At 36.5% G+C, this 14,023-nt stretch overlaps 1 protein-coding gene across 1 annotated transcript in view; it reads right to left on the reverse strand.

The window, feature by feature from the left end:
- LOC150087903 (hemicentin-1-like) overlaps window positions 1-14,023 on the reverse strand; it is a 1,496,027-nt gene that overhangs the window by 409,434 nt on the left and 1,072,570 nt on the right. The window contains exon 55 of the mRNA XM_090369959.1: window positions 10,206-10,419. Coding sequence (XP_090226085.1) covers window positions 10,206-10,419 — 214 coding nt within the window. The remainder of the gene's footprint in view (window positions 1-10,205; window positions 10,420-14,023) is intronic.

The following is a 14,023-nucleotide window of genomic DNA, read 5'->3' on the forward strand; positions in this document are numbered from 1 at the left end:
TCCTTCTAAAATTCAGTTGTGTTTTATATCTCACAAAAAAGGCTACAAGCTCTTATCTTTGATAATACTCAGATTTCTAGTTACATATCTCTATTAGGGATTACCCTGACTTCTAATCTCTCTGCATAAACATACCACAAATATTATCTCCTCTACATAAAAAAAAAAACTGAGATGAAACTAAATGAAAAAGGAAAGAGTTTCCTTTTTCATTCTGTATGTATCTCAAATCCATCTTCCCATGGAATATTGTTCCAACATCTAGAGTTTTGCCCACAAAACCTCTCACAGCCTTTTAGACTCCATTAAAAGAGGGTAGGCAGGCTAATTAATGACCCATCTCTTACAGGGTCCCACTACTCTCTCTCTCTCTCTCTCTCTCTCGCTCTCTCTCTCATTCTGTTTCTGCTGAATGCCGTTTCTATAGCTATTTCATGGGCATTGTTCTTCTGAATTAACATCATAAATTCCTCCACTCAATTCCAAACTAGTTGAAACACATGCCACCACTGCCAGTCATCATCCATTTATTGTACAACTTTAAACTGACAAAACCAAACCAACTTTTCTTCTTCCTTTAACTTCTGTGTTCTGGAATGATCTTCCTTTGGCATTAGCATTAGCAGAGGCATATGATGCCAGAAATCAAGGTTATACAGCATCAATCAAAAAAAAAAAAAAAAACCCTTCCTATTTCACTGATCCATTCATTCCAAATGTTCGTCTAGTTCAGCCTTCAATCTATTTAAGCTATCGGACTCCACAACAACAGATGGAAGTTTGTACCAGCTGGCTAAATGCAAATTTCTGCACATCTATTCTACAACGCTCTCTTTCCTCAGTTGGAATCTATGCCCCCTCAGGTTTGTAACCTGAGCAAGAATCCCATCAGCACTGCGCCTGCTCAATCCATTCAAGGCCTTATACACCTCAATCAGATTGCCTCGCAGAACCTAAGTCTTTCTTCGAGAGCACCCCTTTGTTCCCCTCACCAGTCTTGTTGCCCTTCTCTGTACTTGTCCTAGCAACTCTACATCCTTCCTAAAATGAGGCTTCCAGACCTGTATGCAGTACTCAAGATGTGGCTTGGCCATTGCCTTATACAAGGGGATAATCACCTCCTTATCCCTGCTTGCAAAATTCCTGTATATCATTGACAAAACCCCATGACCTACTCTGGCAGCCTGTCTGCACTGCTCAGAAAACTTCATATCTGACTGCACAATTACCCCCAGGTCTCTTTCATTCTCCACTGCCCTGAGTGTAACACCACCCAGTTGGTACATTTCTCTCCTTCCCATGTATTTCCTGAAAATTACAATCTATAGAAATTCAATCTCTCTATGGAAATAAAGAAATACAGAACAAAGAATACTAAGAGTAACAAAAGAGAAATTCCCAACAGTCTAGCAAATTCAATTTTGAATGTAGGTAGGTATGCAAAGTTCTCTGGTCACTATTCACATAACACACTTTTTGTTCCCAACCACACTGTTGACCAAGCTCTTACTTATGGTATATACCTTTCAAATGAGAGTTTCAACTTTGATTTCACTGTTAGAGCATGAAGAGAGAACTATCACTGTATTCATCATTTTTTGAATTTTTGATAGTGAAATCAAGGATCAAACTCTTCTTGAAAGAGGATGCAGCATCCTGAAGAATTTGTAGAGTTGAATACAAAGCAATGGAAGACGTTAAGTGTCAAAGAGGTATTTATTTTCAAATGTTTCAAATTATTTAGTATTAAAATCAGCATTTCAACCCTTAAATGATGTAAAGTACATTTTTCTGCATCTGCCAAAAAATCCCAATCAAGAAAAGAAAAAAGTATTTACAGCTTGGTAAACTATTATTATTTCTTTAATCATTCCATGTTTTCCTTAAAAATTTAGTTCTCTTGAATAACTTTATTGTAGCTCTTTGTATGTTTTTATATTGCTTTTCTTCAATTGTATTTAATTGAAGATTGATTGAATTTATTAATTGATTAAATGTAGTGATTGGAGTGATTAAAATTAACCGAAAATTGCTTGGATTGATTAATTGATTAAAACTGATTAACTGAAGATTAAAGATTGACTGAATTGATTAACTGATTAAAATTGGTTAATTTAAAATTGTAGATTTTCTTCAATTGTATTTAAATGAAGATGGGATGAAAATATGTATTCATGTCTTAACCCATGAAAAAAGCGGTTGGCTATACTGACATTTTTATTTTATATATGACAGCTTATTAACCTCCCCATGTGATCAGTAATAAAATAAAAATTTGTATAATTGCCATTGGGTTTGGAAATATCCCAGATTTCGAAATATTCCATTTGAGTGCTTGGTAGCATAGTTGCACTTTTAGAAGAAGATTATTCATAAACAGTTTATCTCAAATGAAGAATAGTATCCCTTGTTCATTTTCATATCTTCTTCACTACTTTTCTGCAATACAGGTTTTTTTTTTTTTTTTTTGTCTATTTCTCAACATATTCACCACAAACATTGATCCCAAAAATGTTTGACAAGATTTTCAAACATTATTGCAGGATATCATGACACTGATATTCATGACATGAACTACTGACATAAGCTCATTACTGTTAAGGAAATGTTTTTGTGCAAGGTGTCACTTAATGTAAAGAAAGATATGGACATGTGAAGGTGCTAAAATCAGAACCATAAGAGGAATGACACAAAGTGGTCCCCGAAGCTTGTCATACATATTTTTTTAGGCAGGCTGGGGCTCACTGCCTGTAAGTGTAAAATGCTGATGGAACTGATATTTGGTTCCATTTGCAAGTCAAGTGCAACGAATGTCAGTGAAGTCTGGTTATTTCATTACAACCAAATCCTCTGCTTACACCTTCACATTGGTGGGACTGCTAGTAACACTGGGTATCCCTCCTCCATGTGCAAGGTGTGAAACATTGCACCTAGTACACTGGAGATGACTACTCATATGTGAACTAACGTACGCAGGTGTCCAGGTATGGAGTTCACATCACACAGAGGAATGCAGTCCCCTCTGCATCATCAGGCAATACTATGCGGTAGCAGACTCCCATTCCAGAGTAACACCACCACTTTGCTTATTGAAAGCATAAATTGGGAAAACCCATGTTTGGTCTCCAGAGCAAAGCTCCAGTATCACCTACCTCTTTCATCGTGCAGTATGAGTGATGTCAAGGAGGTATCCATGGCAGCTAGTGTGTAATCTCTCTGCCTCTATTCTGCAAACTACTGACTGGAGAAAGTCTGTGTGCAGGAGGGGATGGGGAGCTTTGCCAAGACCACATTATATCAAGCAAGTGGATACAATATACACACAATCTATGAGTACATTATATCCAAAAATTTTATTAATTAACACGCACCCACTTTTACTTTATCTGCTGAAGGCATCATGAATAATCAAACTAATGGAACAAAGTTACATGCAAAGAGATCTGAAGTTCCTAAAAATTTCATAATGCATTTCACAAATATAAAGCACGGTCTTAGTGCTGATCTCAATTATGTATATTTCCACCTGGAATCTGACAAGCCCCATTTACTATTTCTGACAAAGACTGAATTATCAGTTACCACAACCACTATTCATCTTAGTTTCTCTAATTATTCACTCTATAATTCCTTTTGCTTCAAAAGTTGTACTTGTATGCATACATCTGCTCTGATATTCCATGTTAGAGACTTCCTAATTTGGAATCTCCTCTGTCTTAAAATTTCTCTACCCTGTGCTGCTAAATTCATCTTTTGCCCTTATCACTCCCCCAATTCCAGTAATCATTTGGAACTCTGACTTCATTCTTTTGAAACTTGATTTTCCATAGTCCAACATTCCTAACAGTGAGGTGACTTTCCTCGGTGATTTTAATCTTCACAACTCCAGCTGGCTTCAGTTTTCTAAATACATGGTTAGTCATGATGCTGAGGATTTTACAATTACTGATCACATCACACAGCCTTTTCATTTAATACCAGAATAAAAGACAATCCTAACTGACACCCATGATCTTTTTATCAACCCTTGCAAGACACAATCTGAGCAAACACTGGGAATCAAAAGAAGATGAAAATAGAAAACATGCAGATCATCCCATTTCATATTCCTGTGCAGCCTCATGCTGTTGGCATTACAGGAATGGGAAATGGGATGACCTGCATGGTTTATATTCTTCTTTTCCTTGGTTGGATTACTGTTTTAAATCTTCTGATCCCAATGTTTGCTCAGATCATATCAGTGAAATTATTCTTGTAGGGATGAAATCCTTTATCTTGCATTCCACTTTAAAATCTTGCCCCTTATCCAAATCTTGGTTTCAAACAAATATGTTAAAGGCAAGAATGTAGTATACTGTAATAGACTTGCATCCAAATCTCTAGATTCATTTTCTGCAAAAACTAAATTTGCAACAATTGTAAAACAATTATTAATTAGTACAAACTTGATTTAGAAAAAAAACAAGAAGTGAGTTCAGCCAAACAGGATCCCTCCTTTTCTTGTGTTGTTATTGTCAATTTTTGACAATAACTAAGTTTGATATTTTCTTTTTTTTATTAAATGTATTCACTCTGAAGTTCAATACACTTATCGTATTTAATCTGGAAAAAGTTTAATCCTTCGAAAAAATTTCTTCTGGTTTCTACAGCTGCTTTCAGTTCATCATTGTTTTCAAAATGAGCTCCAAAAAGATGAGAGGTTTCTGAACAAATAATTGTCACTCGTGGGCCATTTCTCAGCTGTACGGTGCCTCTGTAGCCAGGTGGGTAGGAGCAGCAGTGTGTAGCACACGCTTCTTGATTAGACAGGGGTTCGAGGCAGTGACCACCAAATACAGAGGATGCGGAAAGGTCAGGGAATGACCACCACATATTCCCGGAGCAATATGGTCTTAGTTGCTAATGCTCCTAAAAACCAAATAACAAACAATAACAAACACCTCAGCTGTACAAGTGTTGGTTTAATTATTCAAATCCACAATCACAAATTTTTGTCTGTGCAACCCAGGCTTTGTGCAAAAGTGCACTGTCATGGAGAAGCAAAACCCAATGACCGAACTTTTCCCATCTTTTTTTCCCGAATTGCAGCTTTTAACTTTGGCAAAAGGCTGGCATAATATCTTATTACTATGGTTTTAGATGCAACATAATCAATTAGCAACAATCCTTTTGTGTCCCAGAAAACTGAGGTCAACACTTTTCTAGCTGATGGTTGGGTTTTAAACTTTTTGTGGTTGGGGATCCCTCATGTTTCCATTGAATGCTTTCTAATCTGGATTGGGGATAATAAAAAATGAGCAAATTTCACCAACAGTCACCTAACAGGATAAAAATCTATCTGGATTAGCAAGAATTAATTTTAATATTCTTTTGATGATTCCCTTTGATGTTTATCATGAGTGGAGAGGTTTTTTTCCCAGTTCAGATATTAATTCTATTTTCTTTCTTTTTTTTTTTTTTTTTTTTATGAAAACCCCAAACACAAGAAGTATTGGAACCTATAGTACTTAGTACCATGCTTGGGTTGGAAGTTGAGAAGATGAAAGAAGATATTTGTTGACATTAGACTTGAACTTCTTTAGACTGTAATTTTCAGGAAACACGTATGAAGGAAGTTTGTTCCAGAAAACGGAAGTTGAATTAATAAACGAGTATGATGAAAAGTTGATTCTGTGAGTTTAAAGTTGTACAGTAAATGGATGTTGGTTGATGGCGGCACGTATTTGGACTGTTTTGAAAGAGAGAGCGGGAACGATAGAAGCCAATTCAGAAGAACAGTGCCCATGGAAGTATCTGTAGAAAAGGCATGCATCAGAAACAGTACGTCTATGAGACAGAGAGTGGAGAGAGAGACTCTGTTAGAGAGGAGTCATTAATTAACATAACTAGAAGCCTGAGAGAGGTTTTGGGGGCACCGCCCCAGATGTGAGAACAATAATGCCGAGAGAAAAACACAAAACCAAGTTTTTTAGATGCTGAGGAAGCAATATTTGTAATGTGCTTGTGCCAAGAGAGATTAGAAGTCAGGGTAATCCCCAAAAGAGATATATCATTTTGCCTAGAAATCAGAGTGTCACCAAAGATAAGCATAGGAGCAGAAGAATCCTTTTTGCGAGATATAAGACAAGACTGAGTTTTAGAAGGATTGAAATCAACTAAGTTGTTTTTGCCCCACTGGAGAATTAATTGGAGATCGGCATTTAAGGAATTGGTAGCGGATATCAATAAGTTGAAATTGATTGAGCAGGACAAGGTTGGACAAGGTAAGAAAAAGTGGGTTGGACATGCTGTATGAAGTAATGAAATTTTTGGATATGGCGTACACGTGGTAAGAATATACCCAGATTCTTGACATAACGTGGCCTCGACAATGCACCCCGCATACACACTACTCAGACTCCCTCCAGTCACTATCTGGCAGAGTAGAGGTAGCAAGATTATACACTAGCTGATCCGGAAGCCTCCTAGAGAGTTACCAATAGATTCGGTCCAGTGTACTAACTAGCGGCTGGCCTGCAAACACCGTTTTAGAGCTGTACCCTCGAAATGTAAGGAAGACTGGATCTCACCATGATGTCCATCATAACCTCAAAAGTCATCAGTCATACTGTATGATGAAAGAGATGGGGAAGAATTGACCTTAGCTCTGCAGGCTAAACATGGTTTACACCACTTCAAGCCTCCAATAAGCAAAGTGGTGGTATTGCACCGGTTGATAAGAGTCATCTACCACCTAGTATTGCCTGGTAACATAGAGGGGCGGCATTCCTCCATGTGACTTGGGTGCCACACCTCGACCCCTGCTTACATTGGTTCATACCTGGATGGTCACCGACATTGTGCTTGTGCATGGAGGTTATACCCAGGATCACTAATAGTCCCACCATCGTGAAGGTGCAAGCATAGGATTTGGCTGTCACAGACCATCTGGACTTCGCTGAAATTGGGTCTACTTGACTTGAATGTAATCCAAATATCAGTTCCATCAGCATTTTAGACTCCCAGGTAGCCAGTGCAGCTTGTCTGGCATATCTGAGAGAATGTCTGTGACATCATCAAGGACCAAAATTTTAAATTTATTTCCTCAATGATGGCAATAGTTTCAGAGCTGATTGCTTTAGACAGTTGATCAGACCTGGAATCATCCTCAATTGACTCTCATCCTCTTTTCAATTCTGTCAATCAACCTGCAACAGTAGCATAACTGAGTGGTACTTCCTCAAACACTTTAGTCATTTTTTTATGGATTTCTTTAGAATTTCTGCCCTCTTTTTTCAAAAAATATGATTAATGAACAAGCTCTATTTGCTGTATATTCATTCTTCTTCCACTTACCAGCATAAAAAATTAAGTTTCAGAAACTGCGCAAGGCAATATTTTTTTTCATGTTATTTTATAAAATATTAAGTTATCTATCAAAACAATCTATTCTATAATTATTTCCACCCATACAGTTACAATTATCATTAGCTATTTACAGTGATTCTTTACAACTCATGACTATATATAAATAAATATATATTTTTAAAATATTTATATAATACATAAGCAGAAATTTGTGTGCATGCATAATTTTGAAATTTTGTATGCTTATCAGTGTCACTAACAAGAAAATGGAAGTGACTAATAGCTCCATGTTTAATTTTAGGTTTGCCATTTTTTTCCCCCAGTAGAATTAATAAATGTTTTGATTTGTTCATCTGTTATAAAATAACAGATGTAAAAAAAACACATTTTTAATTTTTCAAAATTTTTATTAAAAAATTTAAAAAAAACACATTTAACAAGTATTGCAATATACTGGATGGCCTTTTTTTTTTTTTTTTTTGTTGTGATTAACAGTCACAGTCATTGCTGGGTTAAAACTGAAAATTACAATGAAATAAATGAATATTCAGAGAAACTTAGGAAAGCATATGAGAGTGGAAACTCAACTCAGATTCCAATACACATCAGCTAAAATTAAATTTTTGTATAACAGCACTTGAATCCCTCAAGAAGAAAGATTATAAAAGACTAGAAACTGGCTAAATGAAATCCTAATTACCACTTTGTGGACTAATGTTATTAGTGGAGTCCCCCAAGGTTCAGCGTTGGACCCACTGTTGTTTTGTATATTTATCAGTGATATTGAATCAGGCTTAATGTTGAAGTTTGCAGATGATACAAATGTTGGCATAGTTGTTAATGACAATAATGGCAGTGTGCTACTGCAACAGGATCTAGAAAATTTGGGCAGATGGGCTGAGAAGTGGCAACTGATGTTTAACATTGACAAATGCAAAGTACTGCATATGGGTAGAAGTAACCTCAGAGAAACATACCAACTGTGTAGTACTACGCTTAGAGTGGTAGAAAATGAAAAAGATCTGGGAGTAATTGTGCAGTCAGATATGAAGTTTTCTGAGAAATGCAGACAGGCTGCCAGAGCATGACAATACCCTATGATATTCCTGTATATCACGAAGTATTGTCAATGACATACAGGAATTTTGCTAGTACGGAAAAGGAGGAAATTATCCCTTTGTATAAGGCAATGGTCAGGCCATGCCTTGAGTACTGCGTACAGGTCCGGAGACCTCATTTTAGAAAGGAGGTAGTGTTGCTTGAGCATGTACAGAGAAGGACAATAAGATTGGTGAGGGGGAACGAAGGGATTCTCTTACCAAGAAAGGCTTAAGTTCTGCATATTGCAGTGGCTGGAGACTAGGCACCTGCAAGGTGATCTGATTGAGGTATATAAGGCCTTGAATGGGTTGAGCATGCTGAATTCTGACGGGATTCTTCTGCTTGCTCAGATTATGAACCTGAGAGGGCATAAATTCAAATTGAGGAAAGACATTTGTAGAATAGATGTGCAGAAATTTGCCTTTAGCCAGCAGGTGGTTAATTGCTGGAACAAACTTCCATCTGTATTTGTGGAAGTTGATAACTTAAATAAATTCAAGGAGGAACTGGACAAACGTTTAGAGAGAATGGATGTGTGAAATTGGTTTTTTTTTTTTTTAAGCTGATGCTACATAAGCTCATATGCATCACATGTCTCCGTTACTACTACTACTACTTCTGGATAATTTTCTGCATCTCCTGGCTAAGAAGGCTCAACAAGAAAAAGAATGGAAATATCAGAAATATCTTAAAATTAGAAAGTATGACTAAAAAAAAGAGAATTATTAACAGAAATGGATAGATAATTTCTCAAAAAAAGAAAAGAGATAAAATTAAAACAATGTGATAGTTCAGTATTGTTTAAAATAAGTACTTTGAAAAAAAAAAAAAAAAAAAACAAGAGCAAGAAATAATAATACTAGATTATTTGAAACTGTGAGGGAAAAATTATGAGGAGGACCCTTAGCATACTGTAATGGGATACCATACAGTCCATCCATTCATACATGTATACAGAAAAAAAGGGCTTAATTTATAGAAGTAGGCATTGAGATCAATATCAAGAACCCATAGATCCACTTCAAGTGCAGTTAAATTTAAAGCTAGAGACAAGATTCTAACCATAGTGCTATGATGCCAACTTCCACAGAACATGCACTAGCACAATCAAAGGCCATCAGAACTCTCAATTTTTGAATCAAAAAAGGAAGACACAAGCAATCAGACGGCTGCCTAACCACAAGTGTAACACTGTAGGAATAACGTTTCATGTTTTTTTGTTAGCAGGCCTTATTACTGTAATGTGGCAAATGGATGCCACATTACAGTAACATGTAATGTTTAATTAGTCCAATTTATCAATATTAATTAGTCCAGTTTATCAATATTAGTATTAATACAATTATTATTAGTATTAATACTAATACTAACATAGTTACACCGAGGAAGGGCTATAGGAATAACCCAAAATGTTTAGCTATATTTAAATTTAAATTATTCCTTGTATACAACTTAAATTTCTTCCTATAAATTTCTTCAAAGCCAGTGAAGTACATTCCATTCTGAACTTCATAAAATGCATTAGCCACATGGTGGCTAATGTTATTATGAAGTAAGATGGTTTTAATGCAGAAAAATGGTACAGTAATTCTTCAATCTTAGAGATGGGGTGAGGTACGATGTTTCTGCAAGTCGGTGCCATAAGCTCAGTCCAGAATTTACAGGATGGAATGATTTGTATATGATTTGTACTATAAATGATTTCATTAGAATTCGGAGATAAAATTAAAACAATCTATAAAAGGCAGTATTCTCACCTGATAGTTCAGTATTGTTTAAAAACCATGTGATAACAGGAACAGGAATTCCTTCAGCTGTGCATTGTAAAATGAAATATTCTGCAACCATAACATCTTGGGATTTTGGCAGTAGAGTGAAAACAGGAGAAACATGAACTTGTAAATTTGTTTCTATATAGTCTCGCCCTGCATTATTTATTGCTACACAAGCATAATTTCCTGCATCTTCTGGCTAAGAAAATAAAATCTGAACGTTTTACTACAAATATAACATGAAAATGAGACTACTTTAGTTCATACAAGTGTCTTGTAACTTATTGATTTCATTATTCTTTCAGTATCATTAACCATTAATATATTTATAATATTAGCATTAGCATTAGTAGAGGCATATGATGCAAGAAAGCAAGCTTATTCAGCATCAGCCAAAAAAAAAAAAAAAAAAAAACCGCTACTCCCATTTCACCCCTCCGTTCGTTCGAAATACCTGTCCAGCTGAGCCTTAAATTTGTTTAGGCTATCAACTTCAACAACAAGCGATGGGAGTTTATTCCACAAACCAACTGCCCGCTGGCTAAAGGCAAATTTCCGCACATCTATCCGACATCCGTCCTTCCTCAATTTGAATTTATGCCCTCTCAGGTGATTATTCTGAGCAAGAGGAAGAATTCCATCGGCATTGAGCATGCTCAAGCCATTCAAAGCCTTATACACCTCTATCAGATCACCTCGCCGATGCCTAGTCTCCAGGCTCTGTAATTTGCAAAACTTAAGCCTTTCTTCGTAAGAGCAACCCTTTGTTCCATTCACTAATCTTGTTGCCCTTCTCTGTACTCGTTCCAGCAGCTCTACATCCTTCTTGAAATGAGGCCTCCAGACCTGTATACAGTACTCAAGGTGTGGCCTGACCAATGCCTTATAAAAGGGAATAATCACATCCCTGTCCCTGCTAGAAAAATTCCTGTATATCATTGACAAGACACCATGAGCTACTCTTGCAGCTCGTCTGCACTGCTCAGAGAACTTCATATCTGCCTGCACATATCTTATGAACATTAACATAAGTATTAACATTTAAAGTATTAAGACAGAGAATTTCAACTATAGCATTCTGATTTACAAATGCCATATATTAGATTAGTCAACCTTCCTCAGTTAAACTGACAGTTAAGAATGGAGCAAGAGGGCATGTACTGCCAATCTTGTACGTGAAGTGCTTGATTAATTGTTGGATGTTGAAGCCTGTGGCTGTGATGCATGCGGACGTTGCCAGCATTTGTCAATAGTCAGGATTGCTGTTTCGATGATAGGGTGGACTTGACATCCACTGTTCCTGTTGACTGAGGTATTGGAGCATTTGATGTTCAACGAGTCAACCAGGCGCGTCGTCGATAGTGGCGGGACTTATCCACAATCATGACATTGCGGTGTGGGTCAATATCGTGGTGGGTTGCCCAAACATCTTCGGCAATAACTGAGTGCTCCACATCGCTAAACGGATTGCTCTTTTGTGTTCAGAAAGGCATTTTTCGAGCTGTCTCCCAGTTTCCCCCGATGTAGCAGCTGGTGCAGTCACGGCAAGAGATGCATTGGGATAAAATGCATACAACTCCCAGGTAGAAAATTACGATCCCTCATCTCTAAAATAAAGCAACTGATGCTAATGCTAACAGTTTCACATCACAGTTATTAAATATAGAGGGAGTTATGTTTTACTAAAATATGCCAATTTTACATAATCTAGCCAGTAATGTATGACATACTGATTTATTTTAACAGGTATAAGCTAATTCTCTTAATTTTAGCAATTGATTCTGGCCTTGGTTTTCTTGTGATAAACATAATCAGACTTCTACCTATGGTTCTTTTAGGTTCAAATTCCGATATAACAATTAACAATTTGAAGAGAGCACATTTAGTGTTTTTGGCGAGGATTTTTGTAGACTGTACCAAGGTTTTCCAAGTATTAACTGATCGTGACATGTTCTCGTGGTTGTAAATCTATCCTCCAAACAGTAGTGTGGAAGATAATAGTGATCAAGTTCAAGTTGAGGATTCCCCGGAAGCCTCCACTTCACAAGATGTTGACTATCAGCCAGTAAGTTCAGGTGGTGAGGTACATTTAATCAAACAAGATGAGTTGAATGAATTGGTTCAAGACTTAAATTGCCAAAAGAACAAGCTGAACTGTTAGGTTCTAGGTTTCAGCAGGGGAATATACTCACAGCAGGAACAAAGATTTCAGTGTTTCGAAAAATACATGAAAAGTTTTTGAAATATTTTGTTATGGAGGACAGTATGTGTTTTTGCAGAGGCATTATTCGACTTCTAAAAGAACTAGGTGTCATGCATAAGTCAGATGAATGGCGTTTATTCATAGATGCCTCAAAATTAAGTTCAGAAGCGGCTTTGCTTCATAATGGCAATGAATTTCCATCAGTTCCTGTGTTTCATTCAGTTGGACTTAAAGAAAATGGTTGGAGCAAATGCAGTGATCTTAAGGTTATTGGTTTGCATGGGGGGGGTTTGCAAAATATTATTGTTTTTTGTGTTTGTTGTTGTTGTTTTGCTTTTTAGGAGCATTAGCGACTAAGGCCATATTGCTCCGGGATATGCAGTGGTCATTCCCTGATCTTTCCACATCTTCCGTATTTGGTGGTGACGGACTCGAACCCCGGTCTAATCAAGAAGCATGTGATACGCACTACTGCTCCTTCCCACCTGGCTATGGAGGCTTTGTGTTTGTGCGACAGCCGTGCGACAGAAGAACATTATGAATTATTAATATGTATAATTAACCTCTCTTTTACCACGTGGAGTTTTTTAATATATATTTTATTAAGCATAGCCTAAACTAATATATACAATAGTGTAACATTTTAGTATCTTGCCAAAAGCCATCATCGCCTGATGATGGGTATCGGCAAGATACCTGAAATGTCACACTATTGTATATATATATTAGTTTAGGTTATGCTTAATAAAATATATATTAAAAAACTCCACGTGGTAATAGAGTGGTTAATTATACATATTAATAATTCTTAATGGATAACAAACATGTAACTTCCTTCCCCAACTATATTAGAAGAACATTATGTTGTGCAACACTGGGACAAGCAGGACGAGTTGATAATAGGACAATGTCAGGTAAAATATATTCCTTCAGTGCAATCAAACAAGGTTCTTCTTCCACCCCTGCACATCAAAATTGGATTGATGAAATATTTCGTGAAGGTACTAGATAAAGAAGGTAACGGATTTGCATACTTGAGAAATGTTTCATAATTTAACATATGCCAAACTTAAGGAAGGAATTTTCATAGGACCCCAAATTAGGAAACTCCTGAAAGAGCGATTATTCTCTTCATTCCTGTAGATTGACATTAAAATTAATTGAGGGGTCTAAAAAGCTTAATGAATATGGGGTGATTATTCTCTTCATTCCTTCCTTTATTTTAACATTAAACACTGGTACATCTTTTGATGTAGATGTGATAGAGATTCTTATGGTGATTTTTGGAATCACTGCATTTATTTCAAATATCAAATATTTTCATTGTGAAAATATGGTAAAAAAATTTTTTTTGTTGGCTAGTGTAGTCAGGACATGTTACAGGCCAATGATTGTGAGGGGCATAACAAAAATCTTTTCAGGCAACTTGAATAAGCAGCCAAATGTGATTCCCTCATTAGGCGATATCAACCTGTCTATTATAGATTGGCACGCTTCTTGATTAGACCGGGGTTTGAGCACATGGAAGGGTCAGGGAATGATCCCCGGAGCAATATGGCCTTAGTTGCTAATGCTCCTAAAAAAAAAAAAAAAAAAAAAA

Source organism: Mastigoproctus giganteus, chromosome 3 (assembly GCF_048544385.1).
Source record: "Mastigoproctus giganteus isolate SK-2022 chromosome 3, ASM4854438v1, whole genome shotgun sequence".
Classification (NCBI taxonomy): Eukaryota; Metazoa; Arthropoda; class Arachnida; order Uropygi; family Thelyphonidae; genus Mastigoproctus; species Mastigoproctus giganteus.